Here is a 20,997-nt window from a genome sequence, read left to right as displayed (position 1 = left end):
CTAACAAGCGCAAGGCCTTGGGTTCGGTCCCCAGCTCCGAAAAAAAATAATAGCTAGATAGTGGTGGCACATCCCTTTGAATTTGAGGCAAGCCTGGTCCACAGAGTGAGTTTCAGGATATTCAAAGCCACACAGAGAAAACCCGTCTCTATAAACCAAAACCAAAACCAAACCAAACCAAACCAAACCAAACCAAACCAAACCAAACCAAACTAAAAAACACAACACAACAAAACAAAACAAAAACCAAAAAACCAAAAAACCCCAAAGACCTATTGGTTTTCTGGTTTTCACACTCAGAGGCTACCCACCTCAGTGGTTTATGTTCCCGAATGGAAGATACACACACACACACACACACACACACACACACACACACACACCCCACTACCACCACCACCACAGTCACACACACACACACACACACACACACACACACACCACTACCACCACCACCACAGTCACACACACACACACACACACCACTACCACCACCACCACAGTCACACACACACACACACACACCACTACCACCACCACCACAGTCACACACACACACACACCACTACCACCACCACCACAGTCACACACACACACACACACACCACTACCACCACCACCACAGTCACACACACACACACACACACACCACTACCACCACCACCACAGTCACACACACACACACACACACACCACTACCACCACCACCACAGTCACACACACACACACACACACACACACACACCACTACCACCACCACCACAGTCTCACACACACACACACACACACACCACTACCACCACCACCACACTCACATACACACACACACACACCACTACCACCACCATCACAGTCACACACACACACACACACACACACACACAGAGCCTTTTAACATGCCTTAAGCAGCACGATAGCTGGGTGACTGCATCTATGCTGCTAGAATCTAGCTCCCGCCGATAATTCCGAGTTACTACTTACTCATTTCTATATTCAGTCTTGGCTGCTCTAACTCCAATTAGTCAGCCGTCTGGGTCACGTTTTTCTTGGCCCAGAGCCGGGGTGTTCTCCTTGCCTTTCTACTCCATGGCAGACTCTGTCCTCTCGTCACACTCTTCTAAAGTATGGTGGATCTCTTTTCTTCTCCTCCCAGTCTCAAGCTGGGGGAATCCTAGAATCCCGCCTCTGTCTGTCCTTCCCAGCTACTGGCTTCTGGCATGTTTATTTACCAATCAGAACCAGCTCCGGACAGGTTCCCAGAAGCTATGTGTAGACCCTCTAGTGAAAACAGTTTTTTGGGGGAACATAATTAGGATTCGCAAAATAAGGGTTCATGATTCACTGAAGGATGATACCCAGACTCAAATAGTATGTAAATGCTCTTATCCTGCAGAAGTCCAGCATGCTGGAGTCTCCCATTACCAAGATAGAAAGACCCAGAAGTAAGCTCACAGGCCTGATTTAAAGCACGTTAGGGGAATTCTGGGATAGGAGCCTGTCATGGAATCAGCCTACCCATCTCAGTAATACAAGCAGTTACATCGGTGCTGATCTCTGGTCTTGTCTTGGGTTTCTGTTACCCTCTGTGGTTCTTAGGAGAGCGTGGTGGTTCTGTGTTGCCTCATAGGGAAGTCCACGGTGATTCCAGGCAAAACGTTTTTTCTAGGTGCTGACATTTAGGGAAAGGGATGGGTAGGAGGGCAGGGTGAAGCTGTCCGCAGGATGAAAGCTTGGTTTTCCATGGGGATCTGTTTAGTCCCTTGGGAAGGGGGAGGGAGGTAGAGAGTAAGGAGAGACAGCGGCAGGTGGGTCTGCTACGAACTGGGGATGAGACTCTACGAACTGGGGATGAGACTTGGGGATTGGGACTCAGGCATGGAGGGAGATATGAAGGTCTGCGGTTAGCCTCCCTGCCTCGAGTGCACAATTTCTTCTTTTTCCGAATTTTGACACTATTTATTTATTTCTTTGCTGGGGTTTTACTATGCTTCCCAGGCGATCTAGAATGCCTTGACTCAAGGGATTCTCTTGCTTTAGCCTCTGACTGGTGACACTAGTAGCCTGTGCTACTGTGCTGGGATACCTTGCCAGTTTGAAACACTGAGTAGCTCTGTGTACACTGTTTTTGTAGCGTGTGTATGAGTGAATTCTTGTTCTTGTTTTTCTATAATCCTGGCCATCTGTCCTTCCTTTGAATGGTAGTCCACTTCTGTTCTTACGTCTAGACCTTGTCCTGATAAGTCTCGTTCTGGTTTCATCCAGTGTAGAGAATTTAGACAGGATTCCAAGGCAGAGAATCAATATATCGTAAAGGACAATTGGGAGTGGTTTTTGATGATGTAATAGAGGGGAAGGAGCTTTGCTCTCCTGAGGAGCGTGTGAGGCACATTTAAAGGCTGTAGTTTCAGCGGGCGAGAGGTTTAGTGGATAGGAAGTGGTCCAGTCTTTTCTTTCATCTTGTTTATTACGTGTGTTTATGTATATATGTGTGTATTATCGAACTCAGGGCCCCGCATCTGCAGCCCAGGGTTTAGAACTACCAAGAAGAAACAGACATTTGACAATACTTCTTAGAGATGCTCTGAGGTAATATCTTCAGAACGAGAGGTTTGTGGGTAGGGGAAGGAGGGCTAAGCAGCGCCAATTCAGCTCAGCGACCGTTAGTGGAAGGCCACGTAGAGCGGGAAAAAGGCGCCAAAAAACGCAGCCAAGAGCGAGGGGGCCGATGGGATATGCACGAGAGTGTTTGAACACCGAAACAGACCAATCACAAAGTATGACTCAATCTATTTGCATAAAGAGGGCGGGGCAGTGTGTGCGGGACAGACCAATCACAGAACATGACTAGCTGTGACAGAGCCCTGAACCTCGCCTTCCGGCCTTGGGCCGTTGGGCCGCCAGAGACGAGCAAGCTTTTCGGTTGCGGGACAGCAGAAACCTCTCTCCTTAACAACGTTTCTCCTGGATTTTCAGCTTCCTCAACTTCCCTGTACTTTTAGGTAATATGTAATGGGCATAGTTGTCTGGAAAAAAGTGTCTTTTTAAGAAATTAGAGAATAAAGGGTGGAGTATTAAAATATTTTCTTGTTCAATAGGCTGGATCCGGACATTTAATACATGGATGGCATTGCTGACCTTAGCATCATGGACTTTAAAGGTAACCAAGCTTTGCATGGTAACAGTTATTTTATGGCTGACTGAAATTCTCAATCGTGGTTGCTGCATCAGCTGCTCTTTTGGATTTTAGGTGTTGTTCCTTCACGGAATCCATGTCTGAATCGTCCAGACAATTTTTAGGTGCCACATCCACCCAGTCCTGGTGGTATTTTGTCTCTTAGCCTTGGCACTCCAGTTATTCTTTCTCTTGAGCTTGGCAGGGTAGCCACATTTGCCACAGACCAACTTCTGAAAGTGGTAGTTCTTAGAGCCACAGCGGCCGGTGGTACAATGTGTGTGGTACAATGTGTGCATCTTATTGGGACGCTTTCCAGACGACGGTGTTCTTTTGTCATGTTGCTTCTACCTCCAAGGCCAAAGAGGCCAGAAGAGCCCCTCTCTCTGACTCAGAACTTTATGTAGCTCAGGCTATCCTCAAATTCGCAATCTTCCTAGGTCAGCTTCCAGAGTGCAGGTGTCAAACACCGCACCTGACATATACTCCCAACATTTGTAACACTGAGGCTGGAGAAATACCTCAAATATTGTTTCACAAAGCAAAACAAAAAGAAAACAAGCTGGGAGGTAGCTCCGAGGCAGTGTTTGCCTTCCACATGTGAAGCCCTGGGTTGGGGGTCCAGCACTTCAGAGGTACACATGCAGGTTTGTCTCTTAAGTTTCTTTTCAGAGTATTCAGTGCTCCAGTTTTTCTCATTTATGTACCAGAAATAATATTTGGAACTTTTTATGAACTAGTGTAAGGAAACAAAATTCACAATCCACAGCTTATTTTCTGGTCATAATCTATAGCTTTTCCCAGGTATTTTAGGAGATGCAGAATTATACTGTTTAACCTGAAAAGTACTATGTTAAAAGTACATTTAAAAAGTTGTTGCAAGCAGATGGGCATGTAATACTATAAATTTATTCTTGGAGACCATGTGGCTGGTTCACATTTTATCTTGTCCTAATAGTAAGGCCTACATAAGGGCAGTTAGCTTGCCTCTAGGGCAGGGGTTTGAAGGAGTACATTGGCTTCTGTAGTATCAAGACAACTCAGCACGGTATGTTCTGCTTGTAAAAATGATTTTTTCAGAAAACTGCTGTCATCCACAAGCCATTCAACATCAGGGCGATAAAAAAGTTTATCTTTAAGAAATTTAAAATTTATTTATTGTTTTAAAAAATCACTGTAAGGGCAGGTGAGATGGCTTAGCCAGTAAAGATGCTTGCCCCCAAGGCTGATGACCTGAGTTGATCACTGAGACCCATATGGTGGAAGGAGAGAAGCAGATCTGGACGATTGTCTTCTGTCCTCTATACTGGTGACATGTTATGTGCATGTGTGTGGTAAGCGCGCGCGCGCACACGCGCGCGCGCGCACACGCGCGCGCGCGCACACACACACACACAAGTAATTCCTGCAAGATAGGAGGCTAGTTTGAGGCAGTATAATGACACCATGCCTCGAGTAAGCAAACAGCATTGCCACGCTTCACATAACACCTTTTCCTATGGTTAATTTGGAGACAAATTCTTATTTTCCTTTCTTTGGATTTTTAGCTTCTTCAGTTTGTTGTTATATAAATGCCCTTGTAACTTATTTTAATATCCGAGTTTAGATTTTCTTTTACTGATATATTTATGATTGTTTATTCCATAAAGTCTTCAGAAAATAGAGCTGGGTGTGTAATCTCAGCACCCAGAGGCTAACACAGGAGGATTGTGAGTTTAAGGGTATCCTGAACTACGTAGTGAATTTGAGGCCCACTTAGCATATATAATGAAACTGCCAAAAATGTATAAAAAATCTTGAATATAGTTGTAGTCAATACCAGCCCTGTCTAGTAGAAATTAATGAGCTACATATTTAATTTAAAATATTCTAGTAGACACATTAGACTGCATAAGGAATTAGATGAAATTAATTTTTTAAAAAAGATTCATTTATTTTTATTTTATATGCAAGGGTATTTTGACTGCATGTCTGTCTGTGCACCGCCTGTGTGCCTGATGTCTGCAGTGGTCAGAAGAAGGTGTCAGGTTTTCTGCAACAGATGGTTAATCCCAGCACTTGGGTGGCAGAGGCAGGCAGATCTCTGTGAGGCTAGCCCAGTCTATATCGAAAGTCCTGGGCTAGCCAAAGCTACACACTGAGAGACCCTGTTTCAAAAACAAGCAAACAGCACCACCCCCACTGCTGCTATGGTTTTATTTTTTTCCGGATATTTAGATGCCGTTGAAGTGGAGTTCCCTTGATACTACTCAAGGCTTTGTTCTTAATGATGGTGGTACTGGGCAAGTTAACTTCTTTATGCATATTTCAGTCAATTGTAAAATTAGAGTGTGTTAAAACTTGGTTGATTGAAAGATGTGTATCAATATATACCATGTTTGAAAATATAAACTCCTTAAGGGAGGGAAGTATGTCTTGGTAGATATTGTTAAACATTTATTGAAGGAATTTATCAAAACCTAATAACTTGTGTGTCTCATTCATATTGAATACAAAGATGGTAGCAGTATTACCAGTTATGTTCTTAATTATTAAATTGATCGTGATTAGTTTGTGTGTGTGTTAAAGATTAAACCCAGGGCTTCAGGCATGCTAATCATATACTCTGCCAATGAGCCTCTGGCCCCTTAGAAAATCTTGATTATGATTTTTGTTGCTGATTTGAAAATTCACATGAGAATTTTTCTTTTGTTTTTCTGTTATCATGAAAATACCATAATGCATAATTGTCTGTGAGATTTTATTTACCAATTCTCTAAATAACTAGTAAATTCTGTTAGGAATGGAAAGGTAAAAATACCTTATGTGGAGACTTAATTATGTATCTTTTGATTTTATTAACCTTTTTTTTTTTGGTTCTTTTTTTCGGAACTGGGGACCGAACCCAGGGCCTTGCGCTCCCTAGGCAAGCGCTCTACCACTGAGCTAAATCCCCAACCCCTTAACCTTTTGACGGATCTTTTTTGTAAGCAACCCCCTCCACTGTTCAAGTTCTTTATATAAAATTTCAGAGTTTGTATAATATATGCATGTCCTATACATTTTATTTTTCTTGTTTGTAGTTTTTTAAATAATAGAACATAGGGTCTCTTTGTGTAGCCCTGGCTGTCCTGAAACTCACTCTGTAGACCAGGCTAGCCTCGGATTCACAGAGATCTGCCTGCCTCTGCCTCCAGAGTACTGGGATTAAAGGCATGGGCCACAACTGCCAGACTTGTTTCATATCATCAGTACATAGATGATTTTATGTATCTATAAAGTCTAAGGCCCATTACTGACAGGAAACGTGTCTAGTTTTGTTTTTGTTTTTTTGAGACAAGATCTCTTTTTGTAGCCCTGACTGTCCTGGAACTCACTCTGTAGACCAGGTAGGCCTCAAATTCACAAAGATCTGCCTGCCTCTGCTTCTCAAGAGCTGCAGCTAAAGTTGTGAGCTACTACTGCTATACAATCTTTGTCTTTTGAAACTGATTTTGCCTAATACGATGAACTCTAGTTGCATTCATTTTCTGACAGATGACACAGCTTTCTGTTGTTCAGGATGATCTGAAAGTCCTGGCCTCAAGTGATTCTCTTGCTTCATACAGGCCTGTTCTACTGCACCTGGTCTTTTACAAATATTTTAAAGCTCCTTGAATACACAGATGCAAATCCATAGATATTAAGGGAAGACTATGTTTTGTGCAGCTTACCTTGTTTATAGATAAGAAACCACAGTGCCTAATACATTATTCTCAGCAAGCAGAAATTCATTTATTAATTGAATTAAAGTTGTCTAAATAGATATACATAAGTGCCTAATACATTGTTCTCAGCAAGCAGAAGTTTATTTATTATTTGAATTAAAGTTGTTTAAATAGATATACATAACCTTTAGTAGCCATAGAAACCAAAACAAAACAGATCTTAAGCTTTGTATTCTTTGTCAAGAAAAGCAGGGCTTATGTGGAAGAAGTGGCAGAAAGAAAGATTGTTAAAAGCCAGAGGTAGTGGATGACTCTAAGAAAACAATATCTTGGTGGGAGGGGAAAAAAGAAAACAATGCCTTCTAGATATAACAGGACTGATACACACATGAACTCACAGACTGTGATAGCAGATACAACACCAAACAAAGTCCCAGCACTGCAAAAAGGAGGAGGACACATTCCTAATCAAGAAGCTATTTGCAATTGATGCCTGCTAGAAAAGGGGAAAATCAGTTTTCTTTTATGGAGTGTTACTGGATATCAACCACACTCTACGGCATGTGCCATGCATACAGTAGTAGTCAGTCAAAACAGACTGTGTTTTGTGGGTTTTTTTTTTAATGTAGAGGATTTTTGTTTGTTTGATTTTTGTCTTGATTATTTGTTTGTTTTAATTTTTGGACATCTCTGTCTATCTGTCTGTCTGTCTGTCTGTCTATCTGGCCATGAAGTTGGGTGGGTAGGAAGGTGGGTAGGATCTTTGAGGAGTTGGGACAGTGAAAAAATATTGTATGAAAAAAGTTTTTAATTACAAAAAAAAGGGAAGAACTAGCTGAGCAATGACGGTACGTGCCTTTAATCCCAGCAGTCAAGAGGCAGAGGCAGGCAGAACTTTGTGTTTGAGGCCAGCCTAGTCTACAGAGCAAGTTCTGGGTCAGTCAGGGCTACACAGAGAAACCTGAGTTACAGACTTTCCCCTCTCTCTTGGGGAAAAAAGAGAGGAAAAACAATAACAAAACCCCCAACATAACACATTTACCTTAGAAAGAAAGGAAGGAAGAAAGAAAGAAAGAAAGGAAGAAAGAAAGGAAGAAAGAAGAGGCTTAGCTATAAGAGATAACAAGAGATAACAGTTTATAATAAGAACAAGAGAGAACCTTCAGGCTGAAAGGTTGTCGTTTGTGTGACTAGCAATCACAAGACCCTGTATTTGAGCACAATCTCCCAAAAATATTTCTGTGGGTGCTTTGTAAATTTGATATTCTTGAGTCTGTTTGCTTGGACAACTTTTTTCCAGCTCTTTACTCTGAGGTAATGTCCAACTTCGTTGTGGGGGTTTGTTTCTTGTATGCAACAAAAAGGATGGATCCTGTTTATGTGTCCAGTCTGTTAGCCTGTGTCTTTTTATTGGGGAATTGAGTCCATTGATGTAGAGAGATATTAAAGACTGATAATTGTTGATTCCTGTTATTTTGCTGTTGTTCGTGGTGGTGGTAGTGTGTGTTTCCCTTCTTTGTGTGCATTTTCCCTTATGGTTTTTTAATTTTTCACTTGACCTACAGTTATTTTCTATTTATGTCTCCTAAGAAGTTACTTCAGTTTTTGATGTCACTTTGTTTTTACTAGGTTGACTGCTGAGGTGCTCTATTACTGTTCTACACTTTTTCCACCTTTTTCAGTGCTGCAAGTTGAACCTATTTTTACAAAATAATGTTTCCTGTATAGTATAGAGTAGATTAAAAATTAAATGAGAATGCATCTGATAAACACCTTGAGTCTGAAGCACTATGGGCATGCTAATCCCACTTCCCCCACCCCACTGCCATCTCATTTGAGATGGAGTCTTATTCTATCCTATAGGCTGGCTCCTAAAGTACTTAAATTACAGGTGTGAGTCACCACATCTTGTTTTTTGTTCTTTCTCCCTAAAGTAGTTGAATGTAACCCTTGTGACATGAAAAAGAATTGTGAACTGACCCTGGCAGACCTTTGAGCAGCTTTGGCTTTTGACTGACTGGTTGAGCCAATGGAGGTCACTGAGGTTGCTTTGGGCAGGGCACATGGATAGGCTTTTTTGTAGACTTTTCCATGTCAGAATAGAAATTTCCTTCTTCAAAGACAGGGAAAATATTTATTTTTTATTACACACACTGTCTGTAGTATCTTGTCTACCTAATTAGCATTAATTGATGCAAGTTAACAGGGTCACCATAATAGAATGATGCCAGAGTTTTAGCTAGCAGGAATCTTGTTAAATTAGATAGACTGAAATCAATCCATAAATTATACTTTATTCTGATAGCTTTGTTTAACCATTTTGTTTTTGTTTCCAGTGTATGATTTTGCTTGATATGATCTTAATGTGACATGCTGTCTTCACATCTTAGGAAGATTGCATTTAGAAACCCTTCTGTGAGCTTCTTTTAATAGTAAATTTCTCCTTTCTAGTGCAACCCTTATTCAGCTGTGTGATCTCTACTCCCTTCCCAGATTTTCTGACTGTGTTTTATACTAAAGGAGTGCAGTATGCCATCACCTCTGCTGGTGTCAATTAAGTTGTTCCACTGCTTTACATTGAAAATGTATTTTGAAGGGATCAGAATTATTTTGAAATTAGTATTTTCATATGAAAGTTATTTCATATGAATCTTTACATTAAGTAAGTTATGGAAGGAAGAAAAGACACAGGTTTAGTTTTTCAAATATACCTATAAAATATAACCTATAGTGTGAAATGTAGATGTGCTATATTTTCTATTATATTTCTGCTTATCCTGTGGTGTCCAGTTAGGGTTAATATATCATGACCAAAAAAGTTGGGGAGGAAGGGATTTATTGGGCTTACACTTCCTTATCTCTGGTCATCAAATGAAGTCAGGACAGGAACTTACACAGGGCAGGAACCTGGAGGCAGGAGCTGATGCAGAGGCCATGGAGGGGTGCCGCTTACTGGCTTACTCATTGTGGCTTGCTCAGCCTGCTTTTTTATAGGACCCAGGATCACCATCCCAGGGATGGCACCACCCACAATGAGGTGGGACCTCCTCCATCAGTCGCTAATTAAGAAAATGCCCTATACCAGATCTTGTAGAGGCATTTTTTTCAACTGAGGTTCCCTCTTTGCAGGTAATTAGTGTTTCAATTTGACATAAAACTAGCCAGCACAAGGAGGTACTAAAGCTTCCATGCACTATAAAAAATATTTGAACATAGTTTGCTTTGTGAAGTCTTTATTTGAATCTATTTTCTAACATGAAATAATTGTAGCATATTAAAGATCTGTTTGTTGTAGTTGGAAGTATAGTTGTATAATATGTATGAGGCTCTGAATCCCAACTGCACACACACCCCTACAGACATACACCTTTTCAGCACTGTTAGATGCTTTTATTGTATTTTATGAATAAGTATAATGCCATTTTTATTCTGTATGATAATCAGAAGGAAAGGAAAAGATGTACCTTATGGAAACTGTGTTACACTAGGTTGGAAAAATTGCTCAGTTTTGATAATATGAAAGGTATCAGTTTGAGTCTACATCATGTTTTTATTTTTTTTGGGCTCTAATGAATTCCATGGCCTGGTAAGATTTGACTATATGGAGGATCTGGTGCTCAGATTGTTTAGAAAATAGTGACATCATTTATACAGATTCAATAACTGGACAATGTTGTCTCTAATTGGACATGTCATTTCTTTTCCTTACAAAGCAAGGCCAGTTCTTCAGATCCAGCATAAATTGATGTTTGACTAATGCTTGCAAGTAATAATAAATATTTCAGTTTTACAGGATATATATCCATTCTCCTCAATTTTCTATGTTTTTTTAAGTTGGAAGGCATCGCTAACATCTGTTTTGTAGTAGTTTTATTTATAATAGCATTACTCTTTGTGGAGTCAATACACTTTACTTTTAGAGAATGAGTAGAGTGATCACCAAGTTCAAGTTAATCCCAGTGGTAATTGTATTCTCTCTTTAGCTAAAAGAAATTTTATTTTCAGCTTTTACTTAATGCTGTATTTATTTGGCCAAAGATCTAGGAACAAATTTGACAACGCTTTGCTAACTTTAACCAGTTGCAATAAGTTCATAGCACACTTACTGTTCTTTGTTATTTCAGAAGTTATTAAAACCATGATCATAACTGGAAATTCATGGAGACTACATGAAATGATTGACAAATTCTTCATGAACATATCAAATTTCAACAGGAAGTCTCTGACTGAAGTACAGAATATTCAGGTTGGTAAAAATATAATTTTGTTCATTATAATTCAGGTGATGTTTGTTTTAAGGATTATTTTAAGTATGTGTCTGCATGTGGGTTTGGCTTTGAATACAGGTGCCTATAGAGGCCAGAGGCATCAGATCCCCTGGGACTGTACTCAGGTCTCCTGCAAGATTTGCTCTTAACCATTGAACATCTCTTTAGCCCCCACCTTATTTTTTTTTTTTTGAGACAGAGTCTCACACTGTATTTGGAGCTCACTGGGCAAGACTAACTGGCTTGCAAGCCATACCGAACTTTCTGTTTCTGCCTTCCCAGTGCTCGCATTATAGGTGTGCCTCACCATGTCTGGATTTAACATGTGGGTGTTTGAGTGTCCCAGTTCAGGTCCTTATGGATGCACAATTTTCTAGCATCTATTGCTGTATTTTCCTGAAGGGTTTTAGGACCAGTGAGATGGCTGAGCAGGTAAAGGAAGGTACCTCTTGCTGAGCCTAATCTAAGTTTGGTTCTTTTTTTTTCTTTTTTTTAAAATTTATTTAATACGTAATAATAATTCTTTGGTTTCCGGGCAAACATCCCCCTCCCCCCTCCCCTTCCTTATGGGTGTTCCCTCCCCATCCTCCCCCCATTGCTGCCCTCCCCCCACCAGTCTAGTTCACTGGGGGTTCAGTCTTAGCAGGACCCAGGGCTTCCCCTTCCACTGGTGCTCTTACTAGGGTATTCATTGCTACCTATGAGGTCAGAGTCCAGGGTCAGTCCATGCATAGTCTTTAGGTAGTGGCTTAGTCCCTGGAAGCTCTGGTTGCTTGGCATTGTTGTACATATGGGGTCTCGAGCCCCTTCAAGCTCTTCCAGTTCTTTCTCTGATTCCTTCAACGGGGGTCCTATTCTCAGTTTAGTGGTTTGCTGCTGGCATTCGCCTCTGTATTTGCTGTATTCTGGCTGTGTCTCTCAGGAGAGATCTACATCCGGCTCCTGTCGGTCTGCACTTCTTTGCTTCATCCATCTTGTCTAATTGGGTGGCTGTATATGTATGGGCCACATGTGGGGCAGGCTCTGAATGGGAGTTCCTTCAGTCTCTGTTTTAATCTTTGCCTCTCTCTTCCCTGCCAAGGGTATTCTTGTTCCCCTTTTAAAGAAGGAGTGAAGCATTCAAATTTTGATCATCCCTCTTGAGTTTCGTTTGTTCTAGGGATCTAGGGTAATTCAAGCATTTGGGCTAATAGCCACTTATCAATGAGTGCATACCATGTATGTCTTTCTGTTTTTGGGTTAGCTCACTCAGGATGATATTTTCCAGTTCCAACCATTTGCCTACAAATTTCATAAAGCCGTTGTTTTTGATAGCTGAGTAATATTCCATTGTGTAGATGTACCATATTTTCTGTATCCATTCCTCTGTTGAAGGGCATCTGGGTTCTTTCCAGCTTCTGGCTATTATAAATCAGGCTGCGATGAACATAGTGGAGCACGTGTCTTTTTTATATGTTGGGGCATCTTTTGGGTATATGCCCAAGAGAGGTACAGCTGGATCCTCAGGCAGTTCAATGTCCAATTTTCTGAGGAACCTCCACACTGATTTCCAGAATGGTTGTACCAGTCTGCAATCCCACCAACAATGGAGGAGTGTTCCTCTTTCTCCACATCCTCGCCAGCATCTGCTGTCACCTGAGTTTTTGATCTTAGCCATTCTCACTGGTGTGAGGTGAAATCTCAGGGTTGTTTTGATTTGCATTTCCCTTATGACTAAAGATGTTGAACATTTCTTTAGGTGTTTCTCAGCCATTCGGCATTCCTCAGCTGTGAATTCTTTGTTTAGCTCTGAACCCCATTTTTTAATAGGGTTATTTGTCTCCCTGCGGTCTAACTTCTTGAGTTCTTTGTATATTTTGGATATAAGGCCTCTATCTGTTGTAGGATTGGTAAAGATCTTTTCCCAATCTGTTGGTTGCCGATTTGTCCTAACCACGGTGTCCTTTGCCTTACAGAAGCTTTGCAGTTTTATGAGATCCCATTTGTCGATTCTTGATCTTAGAGCATAAGCCATTGGTGTTTTGTTCAGGAAATTTTTTCCAGTGCCCATGTGTTCCAGATGCTTCCCTAGTTTTTCTTCTATTAGTTTGAGTGTGTCTGGTTTGATGTGGAGGTCCTTGATCCACTTGGACTTAAGCTTTGTACAGGGTGATAAGCATGGATCAATCTGCATTCTTCTACATGTTGACCTCCAGTTGAACCAGCACCATTTGCTGAAAATGCTATCTTTTTTCCATTGGATGGTTTTGGCTCCTTTGTCAAAAATCAAGTGTCCATAGGTGTGTGGGTTCATTTCTGGGTCTTCAATTCTATTCCATTGGTCTATCTGTCTGTCTCTGTACCAATACCATGCAGTTTTTATCACTATTGCTCTGTAATACTGCTTGAGTTCAGGGATAGTGATTCCCCCTGAAGTCCTTTTATTGTTGAGGATAGCTTTAGCTATCCTGGGTTTTTTGTTATTCCAGATGAATTTGCAAATTGTTCTGTCTAACTCTTTGAAGAATTGGATTGGTATTTTGATGGGGATTGCATTGAATCTGTAGATTGCTTTTGGTAAAATGGCCATTTTTACCATATTAATCCTGCCAATCCATGAGCATGGGAGATCTTTCCATCTTCTGAGGTCTTCTTCAGTTTCTTTCTTCAGTGTCTTGAAGTTCTTATTGTACAGATCTTTTACTTGCTTGGTTAAAGTCACACCGAGGTACTTTATATTATTTGGGTCTATTATGAAGGGTGTCGTTTCCCTAATTTCTTTCTCGGCTTGTTTCTCTTTTGTGTAGAGGAAGACTACTGATTTATTTGAGTTAATTTTATACCCAGCCACTTTGCTGAAGTTGTTTATCAGCTTTAGTAGTTCTCTGGTGGAACTTTTGGGATCACTTAAATATACTATCATATCATCTGCAAATAGTGATATTTTGACTTCTTCTTTTCCGATCTGTATCCCCTTGACCTCCTTTTGTTGTCTGATTGCTCTGGCTAGAACTTCAAGAACTATATTGAGTAAGTAGGGAGAGAGTGGGCAGCCTTGTCTAGTCCCTGATTGTAGTGGGATTGCTTCAAGTTTCTCTCCATTTAGTTTAATGTTAGCAACTGGTTTGCTGTATATGGCTTTTACTATGTTTAGGTATGGGCCTTGAATTCCTATTCTTTCCAGGACTTTTATCATGAAGGGGTGTTGAATTTTGTCAAATGCTTTCTCAGCATCTAATGAAATGATCATGTGGTTTTGTTCTTTCAGTTTGTTTATATAATGGATCACGTTGATGGTTTTCCGTATATTAAACCATCCCTGCATGCCTGGGATGAAGCCTACTTGATCATGGTGGATGATTGTTTTGATGTGCTCTTGGATTCGGTTTGCCAGAATTTTATTGAGTATTTTTGCGTCGATATTCATAAGGGAAATTGGTCTGAAGATCTCTTTCTTTGTTGGGTCTTTGTGTGGTTTAGGTATAAGAGTAATTGTGGCTTCATAGAAGGAATTCGGGAGTGATCCATCTGTTTCAATTTTGTGGAATAGTTTGGATAATATTGGTATGAGGTCTTCTATGAAGGTTTGATAGAATTCTGCACTAAACCCGTCTGGACCTGGGCTCTTTTTGGTTGGGAGACCTTTAATGACTGCTTCTATTTCCTTAGGAGTTATGGGGTTGTTTAACTGGTTTATCTGTTCCTGATTTAACTTCGGTACCTGATATTTGTCTAGGAAATTGTCCATTTCCTGTAGATTTTCAAGTTTTGTTGAATATAGGCTTTTATAGTAAGATCTGATGATTTTTTGAATTTCCTCTGAATCTGTAGTTATGTCTCCCTTTTCATTTCTGATTTTGTTAATTTGGACACACTCTCTGGGTCCTCTCGGTAGTCTGGCTAAGGGTTTATCTATCTTGTTAATTTTCTCAAAGAACCAACTTTTGGTTCTGTTGATTCTTTCTATGGTCCTTTTTGTTTCTACTTGGTTGATTTCAGCTCTGAGTTTGATTATTTCCTGCCTTCTACTCCTCCTGGGTGTATTTGCTTCTTTTTGTTCTAGAGCTTTTAGGTGTGCTGTCAAGCTGCTGACATATGCTCTTTCCTGTTTCTTTCTGCAGGCACTCAGCGCTATGAGTTTTCCTCTTAGCACAGCTTTCATTGTGTCCCATAAGTTTGGGTATGTTGTACCTTCATTTTCATTAAATTCTAAAAAGTTTTTAATTTCTTTCTTTATTTCTTCCTTGACTAGGTTATCATTGAGTAGAGCATTGTTCAATTTCCACGTATATGTGGGCATTCTTCCCTTATTGTTATTGAAGACCAGTTTTAGGCCGTGGTGGTCTGATAGCACGCATGGGATTATTTCTATCTTTCTGTACCTGTTGAGGCCCGTTTTTTGACCAACTATATGGTCAATTTTGGAGAAAGTACCATGAGGAGCTGAGAAGAAGGTATATCCTTTTGCTTTAGGATAGAATGTTCTATAAATATCTGTTAAGTCCATTTGGCTCATGACTTCTCTTAGTCTGTCTACGTCTCTGTGTAATTTCTGTTTCCATGATCTGTCCATTGATGAGAGAGGGGTGTTGAAATCTCCCACTATTATTGTGTGAGGTGCAATGTGTGTTTTGAGCTTTAGTAAGGTTTCTTTTACGTATGTAGGTGCCCTTGTATTTGGGGCATAGATATTTAGGATTGAGAGTTCATCTTGGTTGATTTTCCCTTTGATGAATATGAAGTGTCCTTCCTTATCTTTTTTGATGACTTTTAATTGAAAATTGATTTTATTTGATATTAGAATGGCTACTCCAGCTTGCTTCTTCTGACCATTTGCTTGGAAAGTTGTTTTCCAGCCTTTCACCCTGAGGTAGTGTCTGTCTTTGTCTCTGAGGTGTGTTTCCTGTAGGCAGCAGAATGCAGGGTCCTCGTTGCGTATCCAGTTTGTTAATCTATGTCTTTTTATTGGGGAGTTGAGGCCATTGATGTTGAGAGATATTAAGGAATAGTGATTATTGCTTCCCGTTATATTCATATTTGGATGTGAGGTTATGTTTGTGTGCTTTCATTCTCTTTGTTTTGTTGCCAAGACGATTAGTTTCTTGCTTCTTCTAGGGTATAGCTTGCCTCCTTATGTTGGGCTTTACCCTTTATTATCCTTTGTAGTGCTGGATTTGTAGAAAGATATTGTGTACATTTGGTTTTGTCATGGAATATCTTGGTTTCTCCATCTATGTTAATTGAGAGTTTTGCAGGATACAGTAACCTGGGCTGGCACTTGTGTTCTCTTGGGGTCTGTATGACATCTGTCCAGGATCTTCTGGCCTTCATAGTTTCTGGCGAAAAGTCTGGTGTGATTCTGATAGGTCTGCCTTTATATGTTACTTGACCTTTTTCCCTTTCTGCTTTTAATATTCTTTCTTTATTTTGTGCGTTTGGTGTTTTGACTATTATGTGACGGGAGGTGTTTCTTTTCTGGTCCAATCTATTTGGAGTTCTGTAGGCTTCTTGTATGTCTATGGGTATCTCTTTTTTTAGGTTAGGGAAGTTTTCTTCTATGATTTTGTTGAAGATATTTACTGGTCCTTTGAGCTGGGAGTCTTCACTCTCTTCTATACCTATTATCCTTAGGTTTGATCTTCTCATTGAGTCCTGGATTTCCTGTATGTTTTGGACCAGTAGCTTTTTCCGCTTTACATTATCTTTGACAGTTGAGTCAATGATTTCTATGGAATCTTCTGCTCCCGAGATTCTCTCTTCCATCTCTTGTATTCTGTTGGTGAGGCTTCTATCTACAGCTCCTTGTCTCTTCTTTTGATTTTCTAACACATGTTTCCATGTGTTCTTTCTTGATTGCTTCTATTTCCATTTTTCATTCCTTCAACTGTTTGATTGTGTTTTCCCGGAATTCTTTCAGGCATTTTTGCGATTCTTCTCTGTAGGCTTCTACTTGTTCTCTAAGGGAGTTCTTCACGTCTTTCTTGAAGTCCTCCAGCATCATGATCAAATATGATTTTGAAACTAGATCTTGCTTTTCTGGTGTGTTTGGATATTCCATGTTTATTTTGGTGGGAGAATTGGGCTCCGATGGTGCCATGTAGTCTTGGTTTCTGTTGCTTGGGTTCCTGCGCTTGCCTCCTGCCATCAGATTATCTTTAGTGTTACTTTGTTCTGCTATTTCTGACAGTAGCTAGACTGTCCTATAAGCCTGTTTGTCAGGAGTGCTGTAGACCTGTTTTCCTGTTTTCTTTCAGCCAGTTATGGGGACAGAGTGTTCTGCTTTCGGGCTTGTAGTTTTTCCTCTCTACAGGTCTTTAGCTGTTCCTGTGGGCCTGTGTCTTGAGTTCACCAGGCAGGTCACTTGCAGGGGAAAAGTTGGTCCTACCTGAGGTTCCGAGGCTCAAGTGTGCTCGTGGGGTACTGCCTAAGTCCTCTCCGGGGCGGCAGCAACCGAGGAGATCTGCGCCGCTCTTTCTGGGAGCCTCCGTGCACCAGGGTTCCAGATGGCGTTTGGTGTTTTCCTCTGGCGTCTGGATGTGCACAGAGTGCAGTCTCTTCTGGTTTCCCAGGCGTGTCTGCCTCTCTGTAGGTTTAGCTCTCCCTCCCACGGGATTTGGGTGCAGAGAACTGTTTATCCGGTCTGTTTCCTTCAGGTTCCGGCGGTGTCTCAGGCGCAAGGGTCCTGCCGCTCCTGGTCCCTCCCCTACGGGAACCCAGAGGCCTTATACAGTTTCCTCTTGGGCCAGGGATGTGGGCAGGGGTGGGCAGTGTTGGTGGTCTCCTCTGCTCTGCAGCCTCAGGAGTGCCCACCTGACCAGGCGGTGAGGTCTCTCTCCCACGGGGTTTGGGAGCAGAGAGCTGCTCCTAAGTTTGGTTCTTCAGATACACATGGCAGAAGGAGAAAAATCAATTTTCATAATTGTCCTCTAATCTGCATGTCACATTTCACACAAAATAAATAAAAATGTAATAGAAATTTAAGATTTATTTTTCAGTGTTCTCACACACATATGTGTATATATATATATTTTATATATATAATGCATACATATGTGTGTATATATATATATATAAATAATTTATTTTAAGTTCCAACTGCAGTTTCCTCTCCTTCCTCCCCTCCTAGTTTCTCCCCTGTCCCCCATCTGTTTGTCTTTAGAAGAGGGCTGGCCTTGATAGATTTAGCTTTCTAAATTTTTAATGATGGATATATGTGTATTCATGCCTATGTATGGGTGTGTGCATGTGAGGGCAGGTGCCTACAGTGCCATTGGATGCTCCAGGGGCTGGAGTTACAGGTAATTGTGAGTCTGCCCAGCAGGGAACTAAATTTCGGTCCTCTGGAAAAACGGTAAGTAATCTTAACCATTGAGCATTGACATTAAAAGAAATCTTATATTTGTGTTTATGATCATTTTTGCCTGTTTTCAAAAAAGATCTTTGTGTATGAATGTTTGCCTTCATATATGTATGTATGCCACATGTATGCCTGGTGGTTGCAGAGGTCAGAGGAGGGCATCGGATCCTCTTGAGCTGGAGCTAAACAGTTGCAAGCCCCCTTGTGTGTGCTGGTAACTGAGTCTGTATCCTCTGCGAGAGCAGCAAGTGCTCTTAATCACTGAGCCATCTCTCCAGCTCCTTCAGTTCATTTGTAAATGCTGTGAAAAGGGAGCTCAGTTTTATTCTTTTATATGTGGGATAGCAAGTTGTTGTAGCATCATTTGTCTAAGACTTTTTCTCCATTGGATTTCTCTTAGCACCCTTGTTCGAAGTCTGTTAACCATACTGTGAAAGTTTATTTCTGCACTCTATTCTCTTCCACTGTCTTTCTCTATGCCATTACTACATTATGGCTTTGCAGTAAATTTTAAAATTAGAAAATGTGAATTCTCTAAGTTCTTTGTTTCCAAGACTGATTTTGAATGTTATTGGTATTTTGAATTTCCATATGAATTCTATATTTACCTCATTAGTTTATGCAAAAATGGCAGATAGGACTTTAATCAAGTCTGCAGTAGAATTTATAGGTCAGGAGCTGGAGAGATGGCTCTTCTGTTCTTCTAGATGTCCTGAGTTAAATTTCCACATGGTGGCTTACAACTGTCACATAATGGGATCTGTTGCCCTCTTGGTTTATATGCAGATAAAGCACTCATATAAAATATATGTCATAAATATATATCACATATATATATTTCATAAACAAATTTACAGGTCAGTTTAGTGAAAATTTTTATCTTAATATTAAGTTTTTTGATCTATAAAAATGGTGTTTTCCTGTTCACTAGGTCATTTTTCATTTCTTAGTTTCATCTCTAGCTTCAATTTTGAACTTATTTTGATAGTTTTATTTCTGAATACTTTAATATTGATAATGTTTTTGAAAATATAGCAATTTGAATTTCAGACTATTAATTTTTGCATAGAAATTCAGTTGAGATTTTTTTTCTTCCCTTCCTTGTGCTTTCTTTTGCTGGGGGATTGAACCTGGGCTTTGTGCATGGTAGGTAAACAGTCTGTCAGTGAGCTGAGTCTCAGCCTACCATACATTACATTTTATATATTCACCTTCTTGCAGCCTTGCTGAACTTGTTGATTAGTTATAATGCCTTATAGCAGATTATTTAATCTGTAAGTCTTTTAAAATTATAACCTTTACTTGCACTTAATCATTAGTAGAAAGTTATTATAAGGTTCAATATCAAGAGTCTGGTCGTAGGATGTCAAGATGGCTCAGTAGGGAAACCCATGGCCTGATGATCCGAGCTTGATCCCTGGGATCCACAAATTATCTTCTGATCGCCATACGCAAGTTCTCCCGTCTGCCATAAATGTACAAATAAATATATAAATAAACACATAAATACAAGATAAAAATTGAAGAAATGTGGTCGCAGGCAGCCGAGGGTACGATTTGGGCTCCTCTGGACCTGTGCCGAGGCTTTGCTTCCAAAGGGGTCTTCGGGGAAAGATCCAGGTGGCAGAGCCGGGGACCCAGGCTCCACGCCTCGACCCACAGGGCACCGGTCGCGTGTCTGCTGAGGTAATCAAGCATCTGAAGTGGCTGGAGCTGGTGACCTTCGGAGGCTGAGAGGGGGTGAACTGACTAGAGAAAGCCGTCACCTTTGCGGATCAGTTCCAGCCATGGATACTGACGGGGTGGAGGCCCTGGAGTCAGTACTGCAGGATAGATGTCTCTACCTGAGATCTGTCAATGTAGCAGAAGGCAGCAGTGCAGAAGAACTTCTACAGAATTTTAAATATCTTTTTTTTTCCGGAGCTGGGGACCGAACCCAGGGCCTTGCGCTCGCTAGGCAAGTGCTCTAGCACTGAGCTAAATCCCCAGCCCCTTTCTACAGAATTCAAATCACATCATGGAGGAATACTTTGTTTCCCACCCTCCCCACCCCCGGTAACATTCCTTTGCCAGACATGGTGAACAAGGTCCCTTCTTCCACAGCAGAGTAGCTGTTCTGGGAAAGGGGTACCCTGTCAACATGGTGGGCCCACAAGGGTGGTCATCTGCTACTGTGAATTCTAGCATAAATGGACGTTTACCATTTCATGGTGATTGATCTGAAGACAGACTGGAAAAGTCAGCTAACAGAAAACCACAAGCCTGCTTCCATGGACGTGGATCAAATGCTCAGGCCTGTTCTGTATGGAAAACATCTTCCTCCCTTACCTAAAAACCAAAAACCCCTAAAAACCACTATCTGGTCAAAACGTATCCATGTGGACTTTTCTGTTTACATGTAAAAGATAGATGACCTGTGTTGTTTTTCCACTGGCTTAGAACCAGCCCATCATCATCTGTTTCTGGGTACCTACCTACCTTATTCCTACTAGTGGGCTCATCTTATGGGTAGGTTTGACTAGTATCGAAGTAAAC

The 20,997-nt window shown here is 40.8% G+C and overlaps 1 protein-coding gene and 1 pseudogene across 1 annotated transcript in view; both read left to right on the top strand.

Annotated features, from left to right (window-relative positions):
• The first annotated feature begins 2,289 nt into the window (after nucleotides 1-2,289).
• Nucleotides 2,290-20,997, top strand: part of Tex11 (testis expressed 11) — a 263,533-nt gene continuing 244,825 nt past the window's right edge. The window contains exons 1-3 of the mRNA XM_008773302.4: nucleotides 2,290-2,999; nucleotides 3,096-3,157; nucleotides 10,983-11,104. Of these exons, the coding sequence (XP_008771524.1) occupies nucleotides 3,118-3,157; nucleotides 10,983-11,104 (162 nt within the window). The 5' untranslated portion in view covers nucleotides 2,290-2,999; nucleotides 3,096-3,117. The remainder of the gene's footprint in view (nucleotides 3,000-3,095; nucleotides 3,158-10,982; nucleotides 11,105-20,997) is intronic.
• On the top strand, nucleotides 19,991-20,573 carry Gatc-ps1 (glutamyl-tRNA amidotransferase subunit C, pseudogene 1; annotated as a pseudogene).

This window comes from Rattus norvegicus, chromosome X (genome assembly GCF_036323735.1).
Source record: "Rattus norvegicus strain BN/NHsdMcwi chromosome X, GRCr8, whole genome shotgun sequence".
In the NCBI taxonomy this organism is placed as follows: domain Eukaryota; kingdom Metazoa; phylum Chordata; class Mammalia; order Rodentia; family Muridae; genus Rattus; species Rattus norvegicus.
The sequence above is the reverse complement of the archived record's forward strand: the minus strand, read 5'-3'. Positions and strand labels throughout refer to the sequence as shown.